At 38.0% G+C, this 27474-nt stretch overlaps 1 protein-coding gene across 3 annotated transcripts; it reads left to right on the plus strand.

Moving 5' to 3' along the window:
• Positions 1-6353: 6353 nt before the first annotated feature.
• Positions 6354-26676, plus strand: kiaa0232 (KIAA0232 ortholog). Of its 3 annotated transcripts, none has more exons than XM_066680900.1 (8): positions 6354-6446; positions 17106-17626; positions 18135-18275; positions 18986-19055; positions 19134-19221; positions 19340-22664; positions 24704-24812; positions 25275-26676. In XM_066680900.1, exons 2-8 carry the CDS (start codon positions 17414-17416, stop codon positions 25289-25291), a joined length of 3963 nt encoding a protein of 1320 aa, XP_066536997.1. In that variant the 5' UTR covers positions 6354-6446; positions 17106-17413; the 3' UTR covers positions 25292-26676. The 3 variants fall into 3 exon arrangements, with proteins under 3 accessions (XP_066536997.1, XP_066536999.1, XP_066536998.1); XM_066680902.1 differs by having other exon boundaries at positions 6387-6442; XM_066680901.1 differs by lacking the exon at positions 6354-6446 and adding an exon at positions 7088-7216.
• Positions 26677-27474: the final 798 nt, after the last annotated feature.

The following is a 27474-nucleotide window of genomic DNA, read 5'->3' on the forward strand; positions in this document are numbered from 1 at the left end:
TTGCACTGCTGCCCCTTCTCAAAAGGCTCCTATATCCAACCATAGAAGGAGCCGGGGGATTCAAAATTATGTTATGTTAGTTGATGACATATTAAACATTTACTCATTATAAGCTGAGAAGTATTAAGTATTTAACATTTAACAAAATGTTTCATTTTTATGTTTGTTTCATTATTAGTTTAGAAAATTGATAGAGAAATAGAGAAAACTCTAAGCTACATACCTGCATTTTCCCTGTAGCTTGGGGAAAAAATAAACAAAACATGTCAGTTAACTAGAGGTGCCAAATTACGCAACTAACAACAGTACAATTTAAGAACTATTCATTGGGTTTTTGCCAGCTTACACACTGGAAATCCAAAGGAAAAAAAATATCTTTGAGCCCGAATTAAAAATAAAGTGTTTAATAGCACCCTAAACAATTTTGCAATGAGTTAGGGAATATAATTTTAACAAGTTGGTGCCATCTACAGGCCAGAGTGTGTAGTGCTTCATCTTACTGCTTGGCTGGAAATTACCTGAGATGTTCAAACTTTTCTTAAGATAATTATCTTGATATAATTTATCAGAGAAAGACAAAATCTCTAATGATTTTCACAGATCTTTCCCCCATCCTTTGAGGGACTAACTGGGATTGAGGAAGAAAAATCTTCAGTGTATAATGTATTTTTCAAATAATAATAATAATAATGAAGTGTATGGAACTTAAAATCAAGAATGCATTTCAACTTTTGTTTCCATCTTAGCCTTAAAGGCTTCTGTATAAAATTGTACAAGTGATTATAGAAATATTTTTATATATATTATATATGAGCACAATATTTTAATTATGCAAACAGAAAAAGTTTTATGGAAAAAAAAAAAGTTGTATGGTTGTATGGGGAAAAGGAAATTTTTCCCCATTTTATCCTTTAGTGCTTCCACAAATATTATAAATGTATAAGTGCAAAACTATAAATGTGTCGCAGTCACACAGGTCCAGGGACCTTGGAGGTTGTGGGTTGGAGTCCTGCTCCAGGTGATTGTCTGTGAGGAGTTGGTGTGTTCTTCCTGTGTCCGCGTGGGTTTTCTCCGGGTGCTCCGGTTTCCTCCCACAGTCCAAAAAAACACGTCGGTAGGTGGATTGGTGACTCAAATGTGTCTGTAGGTGTGTGTGTAAATAAATGTGAGTGTGTGTGTTGCACTGTGAAGGACTGACGCCCCCTCCAGGGTGTATTCCCGCCTTGCACTCAATGATTCCAGGTAGGCCCTGGACCCACCGCGACCCTGAACTGGATAAGCGGTTACAGATAATGAATGAATGAATGTAGTGTGTAGTATGTGGTTTGAGATAATGCAGACGTAATGCAGTCAGAATTGCATTTGTTTCAATTTTAGGTTTAATTTATGTTTACTACAGTGACACATGACATAAAAGCCAAGACAATTGATGTGTGAGACTGGAGCAAGATTCATTCATTCATTAATTCATTCATTCATTATCTGTAACCGCTTATCCAATTCAGGGACACGGCAGGTCCGGAGCCCACCCGGAATCATTGGGCGCAAGGCAGGAACACACTGGAGGGGGCGACTGGAGCAAGATTCATTCATTCATTCATTATCTGTAAGCGCTTATCCAGTTCAGGGTCACGGTGGGTCCAGGGCCTACCTGGAATCACTGGACACCCTGGAGGGGGCGACTGGAGCAAGATATTTTATATTATTCTACCTTATGTGTACACACATGTGAGGTTCTGAGCATGTGCAGTCAATGAGCACAAATCGGGTAGCGAAACTCCCATTAAAATTTCAAACAGGAATTGGTCTCCCCACAATGGTCACAAATGTATCTAAAAACTGCTTTTATCTCCTTCCATGGGCTATTTTATCTGGCCTATGGACAGCGATGCCTGGAGCCAGACCCGGACTGGCCATCTGCACAACGAGGAGATTTCCCAGTGGCCTGTTATCTGGGTCCTCATTTATAAAACTCTGTGTGTACAAAAAAGCCAGAAAATTGCACCCCAAAATATTCAGAGTTATAAAACTGTGCGTACACACAACAGAATTCAGTTTTCTCTTTATAAATCCCAACCTTCTTCAAAAAGTGCTCAGGTGAACCAGCCTCGTGTTCCGCCTCCGTAACACCCACATTTACCTATAAATGGTCAATGCATTTCAATGATGAAATGATCAAAGAAAGAACGAGATAAGATGGAAGAGGAAGGAAGGGTAAGAAGAGGTGTGAAAAGGGGTTTGATGTAAGTGGGGGAATGATTGGTGTGAATGGGGGATGGGACTATGAGGGGGATAACAAAAGGTCACACAAAGATGCAAAAAAGTTTCTTTCACTAGGCCTAAATACTACTGTAGTCACACTCTAGATTTACTTTTGACACTAGGTCTTAACATAGACAAACGTAATATTATAACACAAACCTCAGCACTCTCTGACTATTACCTAATTTCGTCTGAGTTATGTCTTAGCTATAATATATGTACATCCCCTCGCTATTCTACAAAGCGTTAAATAAAACCATCTAATGCCCTACAATTCATAGAAAACCTCCCAGAACTATCAACCCCAATTCCCACTCCATTAGACCCAATGGAGTTAGATGTACTAACTGACTATGTAGTAGATCAGTCGATCTACTTTAGAAAATATGTCACCACTTTTTCTTGAAAAAGGATAAGACAGAAAAAGCTCCCCCATGGTACAATGATAAAACCTATACTTTAAAATGAATAGCGTGGAAATGGCGATCAACCAAGCTGGAAGTGTTCCACTCTGCCAGGAAGGACAGCCTTATAGAGTATAGAAATGCCCTCTCTAAAGCCTGCTTGGCATATATGGCCTCGCTGATCAACAATAATAAATACAATCCTAGAGTAATGTTTAGTGTGTTTTTCAGAACTACAAAAAACTGAGTACTGAACAGGTACTGAACCACAAATTCTGGCAACTTTCTCGAGTAAAGTCATTATAGACTTTTTTAATAATAAAATCGAAAAAAATATTAGACAACAAACTCACAGTATTACATCTGACCTGGCTGGCACCTAATGTGGCTGATATAAAACATAACCTAATTGTAAAAGAAAGACTTGAAATTATTTACCCACTCCCACAGCACTAGAGAAGATTATCACATGTGACGCAAACTGTACAACTTGCACACTTCATGCAATTCCAGAAGAACTACCAGCTATTATCAATCCTCTTTTAACTAAAGTAAACTCATCCCTTAGCCAGGGACATGTACCTGAAGCAGTTATTAAACCTCTGATCAAGAAACCAAATCTTGATGCTAGCGTATTGTCTAATTACAGGTCTATTTCTAATCTACCATTAATATGCAAGATCTTAGAAAAAGCTGTGGCCCATCTACATAAGAATCATATATATGAAAAATCCTATTCTGGATTCAGGTCACATCATAGCACTGAGACAGCTCTAGTCAAGATAACAAATGATCTTCTTCATTTGGTGCTTCTTGACATTAGTGCAGCTTTCGATACGATGGACCATAATATTCTCCTAGACAGGTAAAAATAAAAACATGGTTGGAATCACAGGGACAGCCCTATTGTGGTTCAAGACTTACTTAACGGAACGTTATCAGTTCATAAAGGTAAATGATTTATCTTCCAGCTATTCTAAAGATTTGGGATTCTGCAATGGCTTTATTTTAGGACCGTTATTATTTACTTTATACGTTACCACTAAGCAGAGTTATAAGAAACCATGACATTAACTTTCACTGTTATGCAGACGACACACAGTTGTACATATCAGCCAAGCCTGATGACAAACACAGATTAAAACAAATAGTGGACTGTGTAAAAGACGTGAAAGGCTGGATGTTTCATAACTTTCCTGCAAAACAGTAATAAAACAGAGATTCTGCTTCTGGGTTCAAAAGTGGCTCATTTGTTTAGTTTATCTTTTGGTAGTTAATGCTCCCCCTTAAATAAAAGTGGCAGATCCAGGCGGTCATGCACAAAGAGAATTATAGTAAACTGAGATGCTACCGCCATCAGTCTCCCTTAAAGAAGAAGTAAGTAATGAAATGTGACCTCTTTTCCCCCAACTGCAAATGAAGGATTGAGGACTGAATGATTCAAGCCCTTTCTGCTGACAATGAGGTTCCTATGGTCCTGGTATTCAGGTTCATCCCTATAAATGTAGTCTCTTGTAAGGGGTTTAACTGACTCTTGTGCTGGTTGACCCTCAGACCAAGTCCTTGAATGTGCCCCAGCAATACCTGAGTGTCTCTGGCTTCCTGTTCTCTGGACGGGGCACACACCATCCAATCGTCCAGGTATGGCAAGACCTTCAGCCCCTGAGCCATCAAGGGTGAGTGGGCAGCCTGCATGCACTGTGTGAATGTCACAACTTTGATGGCACCTCTCACCTCTAGCAAAATTAGGAAGGGGGACAAGATGGCTTCCTTTACTGCTGGCCCAAACACACAGCCTGGTGTTAGAGGGACATATAAAATTGCTGCCCTACAAGGCTCTGGGAGTTTAGACTGGGCAAGCCACACCTGGCGGCGGCTACAGTATACAAGACTACCTGCCACCGGACCCAGGTCTTTAGTGATATAGCCCATTGATTGTAGCACCACCCCCACCAGCTCTTAAGAAGCTCCAGGGTTGGCATGCAGGCTATCATCCCTAGAAACAACATTGGCCGCGATGCAGTCATCCATCAGTGGCATGAGGCCCCAATCTAGACTTCCCCCCATTTGCCATAGATACCAAAGCACGTACTGTATGACGCGCTTCAACAGAACTCTTCTGAAAGGCACAGGTGTATACTGTGACAAACTCTTTACACTCAGGCACTAGAAAATCATATATATATATATATATATATATATATATATATATATATATATATATATATATATATTCATATTCAGTGCAGCAGTGTGCAGTTTGGGACAAGGCCAGAGACTGACATTAACTTGCTGACAACGCTGAAGTTGGTTACTTTTTCGCCAGTTTCTTATTCAGATTTTCTGTTTCACCTTAAATGGTGCAATAGTTGCATTCTGTGGCCACAACTATCGGAATGTGGAAAAACTACACGTTTTGCTTCATTATAAACCAGACTCTGATGGAGAATCGGAGGCAGTGACGCTGATGATTGGAGCAGATGTATATTTGATCTGGTGCCCTAATGAAGGCTGAAAAAAGACCCATATAGTGTCTGACTCACAGCCAAAATGCGTTAATCTCAGTGGCGCATTTTCAAAATAACACTTGCGAATAAAAGCATATTTTGGTTCCAGGTAAGCTAGGTTTTTCTGGTCTCCTGTCTAATGTTCTTTTAGTATTTTTAAGGGCTATTAATGAATCCATTGTGAGTGGGTGCATTTTACCGAGTAAGCTTTATAGGCAAAACAGAAAGGCATTAATAAAGACAGGCTCATTAATAAAGAAAAGCTCATTTCTTCAGATTCCTTGTGCCCCACACTTTGAGGAACACTGCCCTAAGCAAACAGTGTTCAGCATTCTTCCAGTAGTCTGCTCCTGTGAACAGGAAGACTGCTGAGCACTGTCCATGCATGGGCGGGGCCAAAGCAGGGGCCGAGGGTGGCACTCGACCCCCCCTGAAATCTGATCGGACCCCACAGGTGCCCCCACTACACAGCTTGTTGAAATGAACCTGTTGCATTTTGTAACTGCAATAGCTGTTGACTGCTAGTCACAAAGAGTTGTAAACCACCCCACTGTCAATGGGCATAGGAACTGCAGAGAATGGGGGACATGTCTCCCGCAAAATTGGAAACAGCTGCATTTGAATAATATATATATATATATATATTTTTTTTGCATTGTAACATTTATAGATTTTGATTGCAATTGATTGTATTTCTTTAATATTCACTGTCGTAGTCTGTGAACTCAATTCTCAGATTCACTAACTGCCTATGTGGTCCCTCATCAAAGCCATAACCAGAGCAGACCTTTCTTAGCTTCAGATTAGCCAAGATTATGTATATTGAGAGTAGTATGGGCACAAGTGAAGTTTGTTGGCTGGTGTGGTTTATGTCTAGTTTCTCAACCAACAGCCGTCACTCAGGTCGAGCCAGAGCCACTAGTAAACTTATTTCTCAGTCTAAAAAATACAATTACAGCGCCCTTGTGGTCTTAAACCCAAGCTCAAACCAGACATTAGTTTCAGTCACTAACCAAAATCAAAATTCTGTGGCTGGAGATGTCTAGTAATTTCGGAACCAATCAGTTAAGTCATTTACCACCGTGTTGTGGATTGCTTTAGCACGTCAGTTTCACAACACGCACTATTTAATCCACTGATGCAATCGAGGACGGCGGATGTACACTGCCTTTCTTAGTAGGCCGGTGGTTCTTCGGCATGTTGCCGTGGAGACGGCGGAGTGACAGGCGCGCAGCGGGAGAGAAGTTGCCGCTTCTGCTCCTTTCAAAGGCAGGTAAAATAACTCTTTTCATATAAGATTTTGCTATGGTGACGCTGCGGTAATAAAGTAACGACTCGTTTAAGTCTCGACTGTGATGTATGTATTGTGTCACAAGCGCTGTGTGTACCTGATCTGGACATATATTTAAAGGTCTTGGGAATACGACGTCGCTAGTTTAGCTAACGGGTGATTCGGGATCCGTTCAATTCGTCGGATCAAGCGGCTCAGTTAATTATTAAGAGTCGTTTACTGAATGAATCATTCAAATAAATAAGCAAATATCACAGTCAGCAATATCACGATCTGAATGTTTTTCCCCTTAATTACGCTTTTAAGCAACTACCTTACTATACTCTCTACATAAAATTAAAATAATTACATTATACAGAAGAAATTCTTAATGTGTTCAACTGACGTGCTACTCGATTATGACAAGAACATCATAATTTCTGTTATGTAATGAAATGTTTATGTAAAGCACTTTAAGTGTTAAATAATCTGTGTTATTGTACTGTTTATTGAATGTATTTTGTTTTGGAGTTGGGTCAAAGCAATATCTCATTGGGTCAAGAATATCTGCCTCAGCGCGTGTCGATTCTTATCTTAAAGCTTCAAAGAATCGACTCGTTTGTGAACGATTCATCGGCGATCGGAGATACCCGGATGTTAGCGTACCGCGACCTCTTGATAAGCTGTTATTCAGTATAAAGATGTATATGCGGTATATAAACACAATTTGTGCTTGTGTTTAACTTCTGGATGGGTTTCGTTCGTTTTGTAGGGTAAGTTCTGGGACTATAAATGGGTAAATAGAGGCGGAGGGGATTAGCAGGCCCTGACCTAGCAGATGCTAACGCTAATGTCGTGTATACTGTGGTGTTGCTAATGCTAACCGCTGTAATGTAATAGCTCGGATTATAAATAAATGTGACGCATTTAATGGTAAATTAGTATGTCGCTGTAAAAATGCTGGTTAAATCCATGCTACGAAATTATTCAAATTCCTCAAAACATATCACCGCTTTAAGCTGCGTCAGCTATAAATCGTAATAAATAACAAACAGCATAATTCAAACGATACAATCTAAATGACTGTGACAGTCAGGTTTCACAATAATTTATCAGGCTGTGTTTTTATTTAAATACTCTGATATATCGGTTACCTTTTTAAATGCGAAATAATGTCTAAACAGTTTTGCATAGTCTGCTGCCGGGTACTGTGAAACTGACATGTTTGATCTGTTTTACTACGTATAAGCAAAGCAGTTATTTTTGTTTGTTTGCTTTTTTTTTGTTTTTGTTTTAAAAATTATGGTCCCAAAAGGGAAGGTGTCTCTTTCCTTTGAGTGTTTTGTTCTTTAATCTTGAGACTTGTTAGCTCAGCTGATCACCTGACTCTACCAACTGGATTATTTCTGTATCCACAACTCTAGCAAAAGTCTCATGCTCTGTTATAATATTGGCCATTTGTTTGGAAATTTAATTCACATGAAAAATTGCTTGGTGCAAGGTTGGTGTTCTGTTGACTTGTCGTACCTTGTTGGAATGTCTTACTGTAGTGCGTATTCTATCGGAAAATGCTTCCAGCATTAAAATGGTAGAGGTACAGCAATATGAATTTGATTAAAATCATTATAAGGAAACACTCCCATCGTTAATCACATGTAGGAAAATTTGATAAACAAAACCTCTGTATTAGAAAAATATTTGCAGGTTTTGCCTAACCACGCACACTTTTCGAACGCAAGAAAAAACATAAAGGTAAGGTGATATTTTATTGTATAAAGGATGAATCAACATTTATATATGTATCAGAATCTTCATGTGTGCATGGTCAGTATTCTGTGGTAGGATGTTAGAATATCTAAAAATATTAGTACTGGACTGATTTGACCAACATTAATCCATTACTACACATTTTTAAATTATATCTGTACATGCTTTAAAATGAACAGTAAAAAAAACCCATAAGCGATGTCTTTAAGGGCAGTTTCACATTTTTTTTTTTTTTTTTTAACACTTTTGCGTGTTTCTAAACTTTTATAGGGTGGTTTATAAGCGCCTCGCATAGGTTTTTATATCAGTTGCATGAATCCTTTGTTTAAAGTAATTAAAATAAATGCACTCGTACGTCTACTGGACTGCTTTCAATTGCAAAATCAATGTTCCACACATGGCACACGCACACACACCTCTTGGTTGATGCAGACACTGTTCTATGAAATGACTTGGTTGACTTATTGTTAATAAATTAATTCTAGGAGGCTAAGTTTTAAATGCCTTTACACAAATGTATCAAATGTATTTGTCCACTGTGTCGCATTTACCAGATGTTTGTTCTTATGATGCTATGCGCAAATAAGCTAACCCACCAAAACAAAGTGTATTCCAGTAATATAGTTTTCTTTTTAATTATTTAATTATTTTTTTTTTTATTTATGTTTTAAACCTGTCAAAACTGTTGTAGTTTGTCTTACCTACAAACCACGGTCAGAAGAATAAAGTGAATAATTTGCAGAATATATTGACAACTGTAATGAAAAGTATGTCTTTTTTTTTTTTTTTTTAAAGTACTTTTTAAGGAAGTCAGTTTACGTTTTTGGTCTTAAATTAATATGATTATACAACAGTTTTGGAGACAAAACAAACAAATCTTCATAATCAAATAAAAAAAGTCCTGAGGTGCCTCTAAATCACAGTGTGTGTGTGTTTTGGAAGGCTCGGTGTGAAAAAATTCCCATTTAGGTTTTGTGAATAATACCCACTTGGTTGTGGCACAGCTGAATGCTACTTTGTATGAACAGAAATGCCAGTACATCTTAGCTTTCTCTTTTATTCACTATTAAATCAGATTTAAAACAATATGTCACACGAAAATTAAATATTTTTAATATTTAATTTGTAAACTTGTTGCATTGGACATTTTGAGATGCCACTGATGGGTGCATGAAAGTGTCAGAGCTGAACTAACATTAGTTAATCTATAAATAACTCTGCACTGTAATGGCTACCACTGCCTGTGAGCTTGGTTTCCAATAAAATACTGTCAGCTGTGTGAAAGAATACACACAGATACATAGGGGGACCTGGCCTTACTGGATGAGTTTGTTAGTTTGTTTATGGCTGCAAACTACAAAATGGCTGGTTACAGCTTGCTCTCTGCCTTGGAGCTTAATCAGAGGAGTGATATACAGCAAAGCTACAAAAGTGGGAATACATAGTTGTGTTCAATGGTATGTTGAGTAACAAGCATTAGTTGCTGTTATTGTTCACTTAGAAAATGAAAGCAAAATTAAATGCAAAACTAGGCAGTTCCCTTTGGCACATAGCTGTGACAGAGAAGTTCCATATCAGGATTTACTGGTGTCTGTGAGCTTTACCCAAAACATGTCTGCCTCACAGAGTGAAAGACACACCCACCAATGAGAGCTAAACAGTTCTTCTATTCAGTGTCACAGTACAGAAACACTAAGGAAGCATACTTTGGTATGGGGAAGTGCATACTTCTGTATCATGAAATAAAAGCTGTACACTTTGGCTACCACACTGCAATTTTTGTTTTGACATGTTTTAAATTGTGTTTTAAAAGATTTTGGTTACAAAGTTTTACATTAAAAACTGAATGAAAGAACAGTAAATGTAACATTAAATTAAACAGATTGTGTTTTTCTAGATTATGAATTCAAAGTCTTAAATTTAAGACTTTGAAATCACAATCCAGAAAAACATAATTCAAGAATACACCTTTATTAGTAAAAGAACTACAAAATTGTTCACTCTGCCCAGTGACCTACTCCTGTAGTCAAGCCTGGGGATAGCATCAGAATTTGAGAGATCTCCGTAGTAGGGCTGGCCCAAATACCATTTCTCCAGCACTGATTGGTAGCAAATATTCGAAGTCTCTTTTTTAATTAATTAGGTTTTTTTATTATTATTATTAACACACACATTAAAAAGAGTAAACAACAAAAATGACTAAAGTATGAAAAATAAAACAAACTGCAGGGAATAGAAGGTAATGACAAAAAGAAAAGAAACACATGACCTTTTATGTAGAAAAAAACCCCAAACTTTCATAAACCACATTCTATAAATAAACCTTTTAAAAGAACTTCACAATTAAAAAGAAAATAAATAACAATAAAAAATTATGAATTACAGTGAAGCTTAAACAAACACCACACAAACAATAAAATACCAACTGTAAGAAATGTAACAATGGAACAGCATTAGCAAATATCATAGCAGGGAAAACACTTTAAAAATGAACCTTAAACAGAGTAATGCGACCTCCTTGAACTATTATTTTAAACAATTATTAAATTATGAATTATTTAACAAGCTAAAAATTGTATTGCTGCTCAAATAGATGGCAGCATAGCACAAGAAAAAATACACTTTCAATAAAAATAAATTTAAATACCTTGAATAAAAAAGTGTAATAAATGTAACAAAATAGCACACGTTCTGCCATTAAAATACAAACTCAAAACACTAAAAATAACCACAAACACCTTAAATACAGCAAGAATTGTAATAAATGTTACATAATAGCACACACAACACTGTAGCAGCATAACACACTTGTAAAGAATAAAATATTTTTTTAACAGATGGTAACCTACACCTTTATGTTGTGCACAAGAAGCACATGTTTGTTCACATTTTCTGGTAAAATTGAGCTTCGTGTCTTGTTAACTACATAGTCAGCCTTGGAAAAAATGAGCTCCGACGGGATTGATGTGGCCAGTATGCAAAGGCCATGTTTAGCGCAAAATGTAGTTCGGGGTAGCAGTCTCTATCTGGTTTCCCCCGTGCAAGTGGAGCAAATTAGATTTTTGTTGTTTCTTTTATTTTTTTATTTTTTACTGGATTCATTGTGCTCTTCCTATTCATTATCAGACTCAGACTGCATCAGCATTGAAATCTCCTGCTGTCTCAGTTTTTTTGTGTGGTGGCCTCAGTCTCTTCTCCTCTTGCTCTCTGCTCTGGTCTTTCTCCCCTGGAACAGCCTGTTGCTGGTGCAGATGTCAACCTTTAACAAAATAGCATTTTATTAGTAAAATCAGCCTGCACCCTATAGTGTATAATACTACATTTTATTACTTTTAATTTTGTATATGTTTTTGTAGTGTAATAAAATAGTCTAGTACATATTTAATAATAATAATAATGTGTATTGATTTTAAATATAAAGCTTAACCTTAGTGTAGATGAGATCCGTCAGCTATTTTTGAAGGAATTTTAAACATTTGAATCGTTGGTCCAGTGTTGAAGAAAGGAGGTATATGCTGTTGGGCTCCATACTTAAAAGTTGCCATCTGTTGTTGATCTCCATGATGAAGGTCTACTTCATTTCTCTGATGGCTGGAGTTTCGTCCTCCTCCTCGAGAGACAGGTGGCGTTTCTTAAGGTTGAAGAGCATTGGCACCACTGAGGACAATGACATGTTCTCCTCCTGTGAAAGCACGTCTGTGAGCATGATTAGGGGTCTGAGTACTTCTACTAACTTTTGTGCCAGTTTCCACTGCTTGATTGACATCCTGGGTGCGATCACCTTTTTCGTAATGCTGGGATCTGACAAAACAGCTATCACAGGCCATCGTTGCTCCACATTTTACATGTCGAGTTCCAACGTGTAGCGCTGTCTTGTATAAGACTGCTTAACAACATTTTGCTGCTTTTGTTTCTTTTATGGCAGCTGTAGCATTTGTAGTTTTTTATTAAGTGTCCCACTAGATTCCTAGCAGCTGAAATTGTGTGACATATTCTGTCCTGTTTTAGAGCACTGTTTATGCATAACTGTATTTAGTGCTGGGTGATAAAACGCTATTGATTTGTTTCGTGATTATAAGATTTGGGTAGCTTAAACCTTAATTTCTATTCTCTTAGCACAGCCAGGTGCACACTCACACTATTATGGTACATGAACAGGAGACTTCATGATAGGTTTAATTCAAGTGCTTGTGTATATTAAATATGACGTAGTCTCCTGTTAACTTTGTGTTTGGGGTGTATTTTGTCTTATATGATATCCCCTTTCAGAACACAAGAACAGAAACTTTTCATCACGTGCAAGTAGAATTTTACAAGCACTGTTCTAAGCCTTCTAATGGGCTAAGTGCAATATGTTTACAATACAGCACTTATATAAATTTAAAAAATGCTCCTATTATGCTCCGCTTTCATCCCGCAGCCCAAAAACACACGTTGGTAGGTGCATTGGTGACTTAAAAGTGTCCGTAGGTGTGAGTGAATGTGAGTGTGTGTTGCCCTGCGAAGGACTGGCTCCCTTCCCCTCCTGAGGACACTTTTTAGTCGCCAGTCCACCTACCAACGTGTATTTCCGCCTTGCGCCCAATGATACCAGGTAGGCTCTGGACCCACCGCGACCCTGAACTGGATAAGCGGTTACAGATAATGAATGAATGAATTTATATATTATTTTAATCTATTTTAATCTATCTTTTTCTCTTTCTGCTTCTTTAAACACTTGAAGTGGTAATGTTTTTATGACACAAGACAGATATCATTACTTTTTGTGGTGAGAAATTATGGTTCCAGCGGAATCTGTCCTTGTGAATTTGAGTTGTGTGTGGCACACACACTGCTGCTCGTCATAAAATTAGAATACCATGAAGAATTTGATTTATTTCAGTAATTCACTTCAAAAAGTGAAACTTGTATATTATCCTTGTTCTTCATGGAAAAAAATGGCTGACACTAGTTAAGCTAAATTTGCTAGCAGGAATTATCTAATATAATAATAATAATACATTTTATTATGGATGGTTCCTCAAGCTTTTTGTGCCACCATGATATGCGAGTTGAATATCACCTATTTGGCACTCTGCTTTTGAAAATTAAAAACTGAATACCTGCTCAACTAGTGAATATATGTGTCACTCTCCACAGCTCCAGATGCATGTGAATGGTGGATTAATCACCAAAGTTGTTTTTTTTGGCCAATATGATGACCAATAACTAGTACCTTGGAGTAAATTGCTGTACTTTTTTTCATTTTATCTTTTAAGTTTATTTGTTGTAGTTCATTTATATTTGTATCAAATATTAACTGCTGGTTCAGCATCAGTGATTTCTAGAGTATGGAGAGTGATTAGTCTTAACATACTTGACAAATGCATAAATATTAATCCACAAATTAAACAAAATTAAGTCACATATGTTTCACAATTCACAAATAAATACATCCCAATCAGTCTCATGGTCTGCAATTTGTACAAATTCAGTTAAATTAAGATAAGGTTTGGCAAGATGATCAATTAAAACATGTTTAAAACAAAACATGCCTGAGGTTTGTGAAAGTGTATATTGTGTTTCTGTTGTATTCATATTATTTAATGATATTTATACTATTTTAAAGAAAAGATAGAACTGATAGTCTGTTAAATTGTCAAATGGTGTAACCACAAAAAATATCTAATATTTCACACCTCCTAGAGTTCATTTAATTGCTCTCGTGTATATATATATATATATAAAATTTAGATTATATGGATTTTTCATTGTAGTGAGCAAGACCATGTGCCGTAAACATCTTGTGTTATGTATATTCTTTGACCATTTGATTAAAAATGTTTTAAAGACCTATATTACAGTGTAGTAGAGAATTAAATTATAATCCATATTAACTTTTTTTTTGTACAGTATTAGTCTTTTAGACAAGATACTGGTTACACCAACTGACCATGAACCTTCTACAGCAAAAGGACAAGAAATTGACACAAAAAAATAGTCATCATGGTAAACTGAATTGGATATTTCAGTATATATTTGTCATTCATCTTATTCCATATCAAAATGTATTTTATAACATCAATGAAGAAACAGGACTAACTTGTGTTCGATTCTGATTTCAGTTCAGTTCTCATACAATTTCACTTCGTAAAAAGCCATTGTTTTCAAAGAAGGACAGAGAGATTGAGTGAGAGAGTATCAAACTTTTTTTTTCATTTCTTTCATCACTAAACTGTTTTGATTAAATTTTTAAAGACTGATGACCATCAGTGTGATTTCATGTAATCTGATGAGATCTGAACAAATTGTTTCACCTAACAATATAAATGAAACAGCGTGTCAGAAACTTAAGACTTGAAATATTAAAGGGGTTGAGGATGCCTGTGGTACCTTTACATTTGACTGCACATAGTCATGATCATAAGGGTTAACTATGGGTTCCGAAGGGCCAATATGTTGGTCATCTTCTGAAGTGTTAATCAATGGAGGAGTAAGGTTTAAAACATAAGTACCCTTTTATTCTCTATATACTGTCTTTTGGTACTGCTTCCAACTTTCAGAACAATGGGGTTTCATTACTTTTATTGTTTATAGAAAAGCTCTTATGTAAGATGCCAGATTATTTAAGAATTCGTTTTGTAGAGAATTTCTCATTTTTTTCAGCAAGTGTAATTATTTGGTTCATGTTTATGTGGTTACACCATTTTTACCCAAATACTCTCAAAATTGAATAAATCCAAAACTTTAGGGTTTGATGAAGATTGTTTGAAAATAATTTGTCAAATTACCACCATTTTAAATATGTCTAACCCATATGTACACAAAAAAATGAGCGTTACATCATTGACCCAAATACGTGTTTTTGGTTTTCATAGATAAATCATTTTATGCAAAAATAAATACATTTGTTTAAACTTACATTGCATATATAAGTCACGGTCTTTGACTAAAAATGTATTTGTACATTGTAGAATCTGCATTTGTGGATCAAGTCATTCATGTTCTTCATATTTGTTAATTTAATTTAATCACAAGTTTTTGGACTTTGAGACTTTAATTTCGCATTTCACCCGATCCACGCACAAATGGGGCCTCATCCACAAATGTGACCAGCAGGCAAACTAGCTACACCTAGGTGGCTCTGTTGTTCTTCCAAGTGTTTCAGGACTGACTTGTTACTCTCAGAGCCACAGCAAAACAACCTCCTGTAGGCGGGGCTGTGACTCTGTTGGCTGCTGGATGGAAAGCTAATGATGGAAAGTAAATGATGGAAAGCTAACTCTAGCCGTGGATTGGCTAAAAATAAAAGTTTGTCCTGATAATTGAGGGGTCAAAAGGCTTTGATCGGGAGAGAAAAACTAAATGTTCTGTGTAGCAAACTGCAGTTTATTGTATTTAGCTTTCTTGGAGAATGTCTGTAGAATCCTGGACAGGGCACCTCACACTGACTCCCATTGTTTTGTGACATAAGTGCCCATGTTAGCAGGGACTGACAAACCTGAAGAGGAGTGACCTGTGCCTGATCTGAATTCGAGCAGTGGGATGTTATTAGACATTTGTGCTAGTCACATATTGCACATAACCCACACCATGACCAAATACAAGGTTGTACATAAGTGCACGATCCCACAGCATCTTGGGCCAAAGGTCAGTGATAGGTTTTGTGGTCATGTCTTCTTACTTGAGGCCATATGTTTTGGACACTCAACAAAATAGAGGAATTAAGCATTCAACTGTCTTGTGGTGAGGTGGATTAGATGGTGGGAAAGGAGAATCTGTTTGATAGTTGAACCTCGGATTCAGGAGGAACATGCAGGTTTCTTTGTGGCTGTGGATTTGCTGATCAATTCTTTACCCTAGTTGAGGGGGCGTGGGAGTTTGATACTTGAATCTACATGTGTTTTGTAGCTTTGGAGATGGCATTTGACCATTTTCCTCAAGATATTCCATTGTAGGTGCTCCTCGAGTATGGAGCACCAGGATTTCTCACATGAGCTTTTCGATCAGTGTACTCTTGAGTGTGAGTTGGGTATGTATTACTTCCTTGTTTAGCATTGGACTCCATTTGCACCTTGCCTCCACTCCTGTTATTAATATTTATGGACAGGGTGGCTTGACATAATCTGGAACAGGAGGGCTTCTGTAGGGGCTTAATGGAGTTTATCTGCTATGCAGATGATAATGTCCTCCTGGCTTCTCCGTATAGAGGCCTTAAGCATGCGCTTGAGCAGTTTGCAGCCAAGTGTGCAGCAGTCTGTAAGTTGATCACCACCTCCAGATCTGAGGCCATGGTTATCTCCTGGAAATGGGTGGTATGCTCCCTCCAGGTAATGACTGAGCACTTTCCACAAGTGAAAGAGTATAAGTATCTTGGGGTCTTGTTCATGAGTGATGGGAAGAGTGATTGTGAGATCGACTATAGGTTGGGTACAGTTTGGTGACAGTAACTGTAAAAGACCCTCATTGTAAAGAGGGAGCTGTGACTTGAAGCAAATCTCTCAATTTACATGTTACTCTATGTCTCCACTCTAGTCTATTGTCATGAAAAATCTAATAAAATAATAATAATAAAAAGAAGTAGGCTATCCCTGTGCAATCCAAAATTCAAATGCAATCCAATCCAAAAGCTGGAGTAGCTGATTTGTAGGAACCAGAGTGTAAATCCAACTGAAAGTCCAACTGAATACATTCCAACCCTTACATACAGACACCCTCCACCTACCTCATGTCTTATTCACATTTAAGAAAATGCCCCAAAACTACACCAGTGTTCTCTCTGGATTGCCCTCTTGCACCATCCACTAGGCTACCAAACTCTACAACTCTGAAAAAATAGGGTTGTCAATCAGGATTAATAATATTAATCATAAAAATCATTCCAAAAACTGTTTTTCTGTTTTATTATGTTTTCAGGTGACTCCTGGAGCAAGCTGTCCTCCAACATGAAGATCGCTGATTGAAATAGAGCACACTTTGTGTTCTCTTATGAGCTGCCAGCTAAAAGCTGTCCTAACCATGCCTGAAGATTAGAGCACCTCTCCTTGCTAACAGCATTAAAAATATTTATTCAAAATCTACATGTACCTTCATGTAGGCCTGCCCTTGTCCGTCCCAATCCCACTGGAGTGAGTCCTCTCTCCTTCAGTCCTCCTTCTGCCCCCCTCTCGAACGAACCCGAGAGAATGCCCTTGTCCTCAAGAATGGCTCCAACCTAGAGTTCAATGCGTCCAGTCAGCGGAGAGTCGTGTGGTCCTGAGAGCGTGTCACGGCCCTCACTGCCCTCCTCAGAGATGTCCCTGCTGCAGTCTCTGGGCCCAGTGCAGAGCTGGCTGGGCCAGGAGCTGGAAAAATGTGGCATAGATGCAGTGATCTACACCAGATATGTCCTCAGCCTCCTGCTGCATGACAGCTATGACTACGACCTGCAGGACCAGGTATGCATGTTTATATATCTAATGTGTGTTTACTTGTGCCGTTTTTCAGTAATCCTTTTGTCCACTTAGGGAACATATTCTAGATGGTACAAGAGTTCAAAATACCTTTGAGCTTGTATACTACCAGAAACGAATTAAAGCTAGTACTTAGACAGAAACATGTACCGTAAATATCGAAGTATTACAATCGCAATACAAATCAATTCAGTAAACAGAACGTTGCACTAAATTGTTTTAAATATGCTACATGCATTAGACACAATTTACAACAGAGCTTAGAAGATTTAAGCAAAAATGTTTAATTAAAAATGTATTTCTTGAGGAGAGGTAAATATATGGTGTTTTATGAACTGAGACTGACCTCACATTTGTAATTAAAAGCTGACTGTGTCAGCTGTTTCAAATTGGTTTTAAAACCTGTTTCCTGCTACTCAACTGTAAAACTAAGGAAGTTTCTGATGTTAATTCATATGAAATTGACAAAGAGACTCTGATCATATCTGCACAGGAGAATGACATCTTCCTGGGTTGGGAAAAGGGAGCAGGGAAGAAATGGGGGAAGAGCAGGAGGAAGGGAGGGACGGACCTTAGTCTGGAGGAGATGAAGAAGCAAGCTGCTGTGCAATGCCTGCGTTCTGCCTCTGATGAAGTAAGAGATTCTGTTACTTTGTGAAACAATACAATTTTATCCATTATTTCATACTGTTTTATTTTACCTAGTTTGTAGGTTACAGACCTACAGATTATTTCCAGCCAAGCAAAAAAGTATTTAATTTTTTGAAACTCCTGCATGTAAATATGTTTTATTATTACTGTAGATGGTTAAAAGTTATGCCATAGTGTATTCCTTTTACATCCACTCAGATAAGTAGATGAAAGAAAATTATTAGCAGCTTAATTTGTTTATGCTGTGAATTGAGTTGTGCAATTAACTCTATTAAATATAATGACATAATCACCTTTGTATTTGGTAAATGGAAGAATGGAATTTTGACATGACACCATGTACACTTGCCAACAGTATTATTAGAGGTAGGGATTTACAGTGGGGAATAAGTGCCCTGGGGATTTTTTGTTTTCACTACCTTATTTCATTGATTGAGAGCTGTTCAATAACTTTATGATAAGATCATTGGCAAAGGGCACAAGTTTTATTTTATTTAATGTTTTTTTTATTACTAGCTGCTTACATTTAATAACTAATGAAACATAGATTGGGGTGGTGTTGAAGCATCTAGACATGTTTCATGTACAGACTGCATTATTCTTGCTGAATATTTCTGATATCTGATATTTTTGGATACTTTGACTGCACCAGCATTTTGCTTGTGTTATATTCATTTATTTTTCTTTTCCCAGAACTCTGGAATCGAAAGCTTGGTTGAGGAGCTTTGCTCCAAACTCAAAGACATTCAGAATAAGCAAAAAGGTTTGTTCTTCTTTCTCTTTTTCATGTGGCATGCCTTGATTTTTATAGACTCTAATAATGTAAATAATCCTCTTACAGAAAAAGAAAAGCAAGCAACCAAGAAGAATGATGGATCTCTGTCTCCTGAAATAGCTGAATCACCTTCTTCAAAAGACCAGGTGGAAATGTAAGGGATCGCTATGTGTAGTAATCTGTAACATCGTTGGTGGTTTTCACATTTTAGTGAAGTATGTATTTATTTGTGGATTTTACATCCCCTAACATCTTTCTTATTTCTTTCAAAGGTACTATGAAGCCTTTCCACCTCTCTCAGAGAAACCTGTTTGTCTACAAGAGATTATGACTGTGTGGAACAAGGCTAAAGCATGCACATATTCCAGCTCATCCTCATCTGCCGCCCCTCAGACAAGCACAGACACCTCTTCCCCAAAAGACTGCACCAGTGAAAGTGAAGTCTTCAAGGACAAAGCGTCCGATGCATTGAGTACCACCACGACTAACGAGAAGGCACAGCAGCGGCGCATCAAGAAAGAAAAGGAGAACCGATATCAAGGGGGTGCAAGCGGGGTATGTGATGAACAGAACAAGCGGCAGGTCAGAAATAGATCTGATTTGGGCCACCGTCCCCGATCCTGGTCCTCTGGATCCAGTGAGGGTGGCTCAAGCTCCAGTGGTAACCAAGGTGAAACAAAACCCTCTAATGGCAAAGGAGTCCGGATTAGGCACAAGTCTCGTGAGGTTGGCAGCAGAAGCAAAAAGGGGCGTAACAGTGGACAAGTCAAACTGGCCTTAAAGGCTATTGACAAGGAAGAACGTAGAAATACAAGTTGCAGTTGCAGTGCCAATGAAGGCCCTTCAAAGCAACAGCAGCACTACACAAAAAAATGCAAGAGGCCGCTGAGGGAGATTCGCAAAGATCCCAGCTGGGTTGAGATTAAGGAGTCTGGAGGTGAGACAAGTAATAAAAAGGAATATATGGAAGAACCTCTTTGGTACACTGAACCCATCTCTGAGTATTTTGTCCCGTTCAGCCAGAGTAAACTAGAAACAAAGTACCGAAGCAAACCAGATTCCCCCAGTGACCTGGTTACATCCATTGACATGGATTGTCTGTCTGAGAGGGTGCAAGGGATCTGCATCGCCAATTCTTTATTTCAAAGGGCGTACCTTGCAGCAGGTACTTTTGTGGATGGGCACTTTGTTGAAGTGTCTGGTGAAGGAAACGAGGAGGCCACTGAACTGAATGGGACCTCAAGCTGCCCTCCTCCTGAGGATGGTCAAGATTTAGATGATGAGCATCTGTCTGAATTCACTCACTTCTATGAAGTTGATATATATCAATCCATATTGGATCCTAGTGCCTCAGGTGCAGTACAAGAGAGTCGATTCTTAAACATGATTCGGCAAAAGGGCAATGAGCCAAAAGATGTTGAGGCAGGATGTCACATAGTTTTAGATGGCCTTGAGCTGCAAGGGGAAAGTGCAATAACGGTAGATTCTCTGGGAGCTGACATGACCCTCACTCACGATATGGAAAACATAGCTCATGTGTGGGAATGCTGTTCGTCCTCTAGTTCTGAGGATTTGGAAGGAGAAAGCTGTGCAGGTGACTCTCCAGTTAGACTCTCCCCAGTGCTGGGCAGTGTACCATTTAATATTAGCAGGCTGCCTGGCACCCTCAAGGAGCCCCATCTTCAAGAATCCAATGGAAGAACATCTGCCCTGAACTCCTGCTTTTCACTGTTTGAAATGCAGTGCAATAGTTCTGCTTTCCCCTTTCACTGCGACTCACATACACAGAGCCGCAACAATGTAGATTCAAGTAGCTGTTTAGATTCCTTTGGAAACACACAGTCTCGTTTGCTAATTTGGACCAAAAACAGTGCCTTTGATGAAACTGAACACTGCTCTAACCTGTCAACAAGAACTTGCAGTCCATGGTCCCACTCTGAAGAAACGCGATCAGACAGTGAGCAAACTGGAGCTCAGGTGGATGAGTCTGCTCCATTCAGCAGTGAGGAGGTCAGCTGTGTAATTCCTCCAATCCCAGCTTCATACTTGGAGGAAGAACTTCTAGATTTTCTGCAGGATAACCCAAGTCACCAGCAAGACAATATGAGTGTAGGCACAGTGTCCAAACAGACTTTGAAAAAGGTGTCTAAACTAGAATCAGTTTGTGGAATAGCATTGGAACAGGATGAGAGCAAACAGTACAACACTGTTTTGTTTTCAGATGACACAAACCAACAAAGTGATGATTACAGCTCAGGAATAATCAAAGACATTTGGACGGCTGTTGGAGACAGAGATTGTGTATTAACACTTGGGGTAGAGAAAGGAGATGAGGACTTGTTTTCAGATGAAACGCCAAGCTACCAGTGCTGCTGTCTCGATGCTGAAGTGAAGAGGCACCCTATACAGAAAAAGGCTGTGCAGCGTTCAGAGTACCACCTCTGGGAAGGCCAGAAAGAGGAACAAGGACTGGCAAAAAATAAAGTTTCCAAGGTAGATGGAGGGGATTATACAACACCTGCTAAACCTTGGGATGTTCCTTCGGAGAGAGACAGCACCTCGTTTATTCTTGGAGGAGTGTATGGAGAGCTAAAGACCCTAAGCAATGACAAGGAGTGGCAGCCAAGCGACACCTGTGGCAGCCTGCTGCAGTGTGCTGCAGCTTCTTCCTCAGACGTCGTAACCATTGCGGGGACAGATGTTTTTATGAATACAGGTAGTTGCTTTGCTCCTGGTCATATGCCTCTATGGAGACCTTTGGTGTCATTTGGACAGAATGATCAGACAACCAAAGGAGCAGGGGATGGGCTGAATAAGGGATTTTCTGTCATCTTCCATGAAGATTTACTTGGATCCCGCGGAGGCTACTGTGGAGAGGAACAAGGACTGGAATATCCATTTTCATCCTTGGATCTGAATAACCCCTTTTCCCAGGTCCTGCATGTGGAATGCTCCTTCGAACCTGAAGACATGGCTTCATTCAGCCCAGGGTTCAAGCCGAAGTCTATATTGTGCTCTCAGTCGGACAATGAGATTTTCTGTCCACGGTTGTATGATATCAACCGTACTCAGTATCGGGCCATCCGCATATCCCCAAGGACTCACTTCCGGCCAATATCCGCCTCTGAACTGTCTCCTGGTTGGTGCAGCGTGTCAGATGCTGAGTCTGAAAAAGAGGAAATGAGTCTTCCCATTCCTAGTCAGAAAGATCTCTTTGATGATCCACAGGCAGACCTTAAACCCCTGGAAGAGGATGCAGAGTGTGAGGGTCCTTACTATGGGAAGTCTGAACTTGAATCTGGTAAATTCTTACCCAGATTAAAGAAGTCTGGCATGGAGAAGAGTGCTCAGACTTCACTGGATTCACAGGAAGGTGGGGGTGCATCACTTCCAACAGCAGAACAGGAGATTTGCTTAGACTGTGAAATTGCAGGAGCATCTGCAGCAGTTTCTGAGGCAAGCTCTTCTGCGGAGGTGCCTGTGGATATTCTTCAGAAAGAGGAGTCCTGCATAGAAATGGATGCTTGCCCTTGTGTTGAGGCAAGCCAGATCCTAGAATTTGAAAAATCATATGATGTGGTTCAAGATTTGCATGAGGTAAGGGATCTTTAATGTACAATTTGTTTGTTTGAATACCGTCAACCTTAAAAGCATATATATGTATAACATAGTATATCTGTGGTTTGCTGGTGATAGCACTGTGTATAGTATCTGCCATATTGGGTACCTAATATTTGATAAAAACAGATGTTCAAACGACAGAAATAAGTATGGTTCCCTGACCCATTTATCTGCATCAGGTTTTTAAACTGAGATTTCTTTGTCTGTGTCAGTCATTAGAGAGAATCTCAGGCTGGATCCCACTAGCGCCATACTCCTTACATAGTGCGCAGTTAATAAAACTAATTCTGCACACAGATGGTAATAAAACACTAATTCAACAGGGAAACATGAAACTTATAGCAGTCTGAAAATAATTTCTGGCAATAAACGCACTATGTGAGTGCAGAAACCGTTATTTTGTGACTGACACTGTGCCATACAATGTAGGGAGACATTTGGGATTCTCGCTCACTGATCATGCCTGCTTTCAGACAAGGAGAACGACTTCATTAAACTTCAAGTCCAATCAGAGAAACAATATAGGCAGATAGTCATGATAAAACATTAACCACCAAAAATCTGTTACGCTCTCAAAGCACAGAGACAGTAGGATCCAATTAATTTTCATGCTGAGCCTAGAGAAGTAGGCGCACAGGCTCCTCACTACATGTCAGTGAAGCATCACAATGATTTTGAAGCTGTAATTTTAAGAAGAAAATATTACATAGCATTCCTTTACTGCTGATAGCGCTACCATGCAGGATTACCATGAGCTGTTCTGATCAAATCTTTCAATTGGCGCACTTTTTTTTTTTTTTTTTTTTCCTTCTTCTTCTTTCTTCTTTCTTCTTCTCTCTCCTTCCTCCCCAATACATTTAGAATGTTCCTGATCGCCCACAAACCAGATCAATAACTTGGTAGACTGGGGTTTACTTCCTTTCCTTCACAAACAATATTTCCAAAAATGTATACTTATATATATATATATATATATATATATATATATATATATATATATATATATATATATATCGTAATTCAATAATTAACAAAAACAGTAACAATAGTGTTATACTGCCAGAGCAGGCTTTTTAATGGCTGGTAAGAGTAATGTTAATTAGATTAACCCTACATCTAAGTCTTGCCTACCCAATCCTGCTCTTGGAGACCTGCCATCTCTCCAGTTTTCTGCTTTTCTGCAATTTTTTGTTTTTGTTTCTTTGGTTCCCAATTAATCAGGGCCTCTAGTAGAATATCAGTATTGGAGCCAAATGTGTTGGAATAATTTGAGCAAGTTTGTAGATCTTGAGGTATGGGGTTGGGCAGCTTTGGCCTACATAAGCACTGCTCTTGTGAAATCTTCTTTCCCTGAAAGTTACATGCAAATCTGATATTACTGTTGAGGTTTGAAAAGGAAGTTTATTTTTGATTAAATACTTCTATAATGATAATGTATGCTATAATAAATTGCAGCTTATGTGATTGGACAACTTAAAATAATGATTTTCATTTAAAAATGGTTAACGTTTCAGCTGTACTCATGAGTTTAGTGAAAGTGTTTTTCTATGCTAACACTGAGAAGCAGCACACAATTTGAGAACGGGAAAACTAAATGTATTCCGCAGAGATGACTTGGATATGCTGTAGTAAGCAGTAGTCCATTGCTATTATGTTAGTTACCCAAAAGAAATATTTGCGTTTTTCAAAGCTTTGAGTTTCAGGTGTTGGGCTGGGGAAAAATGTATTAAATTAATAACTGAATCACAATTTAACATTCTCTTTTGCTGGAAACCATTTATATATAAATATCCAATGTGACTATAGGTATAGACCATTTGAAACGTATGCAGTTAACTAGTCATCACTGTGATGCAAATTCCGCAATACAGCTGTAGCATGACTATGTCAAAAAAGGCAAATAAGTGTTTGCAACATTAAGCACTATATAAGCAATGGCCAATTAAAATCTTTCACTCAAATGATGTAAAATATTTATTTAGTTATATGTTTGATTTCCTTTTGTTCTTTCGTAGTTTCCTCTGTTCAATGTGGGAGAGCAGAGTATGAGAACTAGCCAGCAGGAGGAGTGCTGGTGGCAAAACACTCTTTGCTCCCCTATGTTTTCAGGTTCTCAGTGCACAGGTAAGAAAAATAGGCCTATTGGGCCTGGATTAATTATCTGAGGAGGTTTTGTAATTTAACTTTGGCATCAGTGTGATTTTTGCAATCCAGTATGAATTGCAGTATATTAACATTTACACTTTGTTATTAATATTTATAAAAAGTTACAAAAAAGAACAAATTATAATCTGAAGTTTAAAATATTGCCACTTTTTATTGTCGTCATGACATTTAATAATGTCCCAATGTTGGTGATCAGTGAATTTGAAACTTGTAAATGTTTGTTTCAGAATCACTGTTCATTATTTGATTCTACTGTAGCTTATCCTTATGTTGTGGAAAGTAACTTTGTTATTATGTAGTTTAATAAAACATAGCTATAAAAATAAGTGCATTATTATTATTATTTCATGGGGCTTATTTGTAGAGGAAGATCTGCAGAATATTTATGTCTTTAAATTATATTTTGTCTTGTTTCTACAGGAAGCAGCAACATATGAGTTTGCTGCACAGCACTGCAGTAACAAGCTGAAACCTTTCAGCCATTTGTTTTCTCTTCCTCTGCATAAAGTTTTTCATATGAACCCTGCGGAGGTGGAGGTGGGCCTTCATCAGTCTGAGGAAACAAACCTCTTCAGCCAACCCCCCGTTTGATACAAATTCAGTTTCAGTTTACCTTAGCCCTCTGTCAGCAGCATCAACCAAAAAAAAACTAAAAGAATGGGGCTAGCAGCTTGCTGATGATGTTTTATCAGAGGGCAATTATTCTAGATTTGTTTGAAGTCTGTATATTCCACCATTAATCGATTTTGATGACAAAAAAATCAGTTAGATATGAATGATCTATAGTTGACAGTACGGAGTCAGGTGATAAGTGATATTTTACTTGAACCCCATGTAAGATTGTTTTGCTATTTTTTTTTTTTTCTTCTTTCTTTTAATTTGATTGATCTAGGATAACTAGACCTGTGGTGTCCCACTGATTGTGCATGTGGCTGTCACACTAGTTCTCACTCCTAACAGTGTAACTGCTCTTATCACCTAACTGTAAAGTCCAGAAAACAAGGTTGGATAAAAAGAATTCCCATGACCTCATCTGCTCGTATTCATCTTACACCTGTAATTAGGACGTTTTCTTTTCTCATGGGCTTTTATTTAAAGAGTGCATAGAGCGTAGCAACAGTTCAAAGCTTAGCGTGTTTCTTCCATCACACGAGAGTGAATCCTTTGAATGCAGCCGTTTTTGACTGCCTGTTCTATTAATCCTTGAAATATCTTTCCAGCTTCCAAAAATTTTGAATGCTATTTTTCCAGACTTTTTTTTTTTTTCCCAGCAATTTTAGGAAAACTTAAGTCATTTTGGTATGTGAGATATGAAAAATGAACCATACTATCCCTAAAATGGGGGGATAAAGTGTGTGTATGTATGTGTGTACACACACACACACACACACACACACGTATAGAGAAGGTGTGCCATCCATAAGTTAAGAGTTCTTTGTTTTACAGTTTGGGTTACAGATGTATATCCACTATCCTCAAGGCATTTATTATGATGCTTCATGAAAATATTATTTAAAAAAATGTTAAAAAAACAAAAACAAAAATATTATAGCTATATTTACCGGGAAACCTGATAGTTAATGTTTTTTGTTTGAAAACTCTGTAGCACAGAAATGTTGGTGCTATAGATGCTCTTAACAAACGTGTGTAGCAGTTGAAGTTGAGCATTGTGGCCATGAATTTTTTGTAGGTTTCGTAGCGTTTGTTCCATCTGTACTGATAAAACAAACCTGTTCCCAAAGAGTGAAATGTGTGACAGCTGGTTATTATTATTATTATTATTATTTTTTTTTTTTTTAAATATATATATATATATATAAAAGAAGACTACAAGAGAAAGTGTTAATGGCTTTTTTTTTTTTGTAGTACCTTTTTGGTGTGAAATGATTTTTTTTTTCTTTCCTCCCAGTTCAGTCACACTAAAAGCTGGAAAAGAGGCAAAATTTCAAAAATGGACACTACAGGCTAAAAAATTATAGACCTGAATCTGGCAGATGTAGTGTTTCTTTTTAAATAGTCATCTTTTTTTTTCATGTTTTCTAGTGTGTACTCTTTTTCTAAAGTGAACCTAATTAATGTGTGCATAATGTCATCTATGTGCAAATTTGTACCATTCATCAGAAGACCAACAGAATCCTATAAATTGGTTCCAGTTGACCTGTAGTGTCAGATTGTCGACTAATCAACAAAGCAAATATGAATGCTTGCATGTTTTGCCTTGGGATGCCAATGTTATTTTGAAAAAATTGGATGCTTTTATTATTTTGAGAGCCTGCAGATAACTATCCTTATCATCAAAGCAGTCATTAGTACACTACATACATTTCTTGTAAAGTCTACATTTTCCAATTTTATGTAGCAAGAAATCCCTTCAAATTAGTTGGATGCTCTCACTGATATCTGCCCTAAACCGATTTTATGGGCCAGGGAGGAACATCTACATTTCTATTTCCAGAAATATTACTAGGACAAAAAAGTATCTTGGTAGGTGTTTCAATAGTCAGAAGTTCTGTGCATTTTACTTTATTCCTGTACCCCCTGGTGGTAGCAGGAGTCTAATGGAAATCGATCAATACAGCACATTATTATTTTATTTGTATTTGGAGCAGCAGTGCAGTGG

Source organism: Hoplias malabaricus, chromosome 9, assembly GCF_029633855.1.
Source record: "Hoplias malabaricus isolate fHopMal1 chromosome 9, fHopMal1.hap1, whole genome shotgun sequence".
Lineage (NCBI taxonomy): Eukaryota > Metazoa > Chordata > Actinopteri > Characiformes > Erythrinidae > Hoplias > Hoplias malabaricus.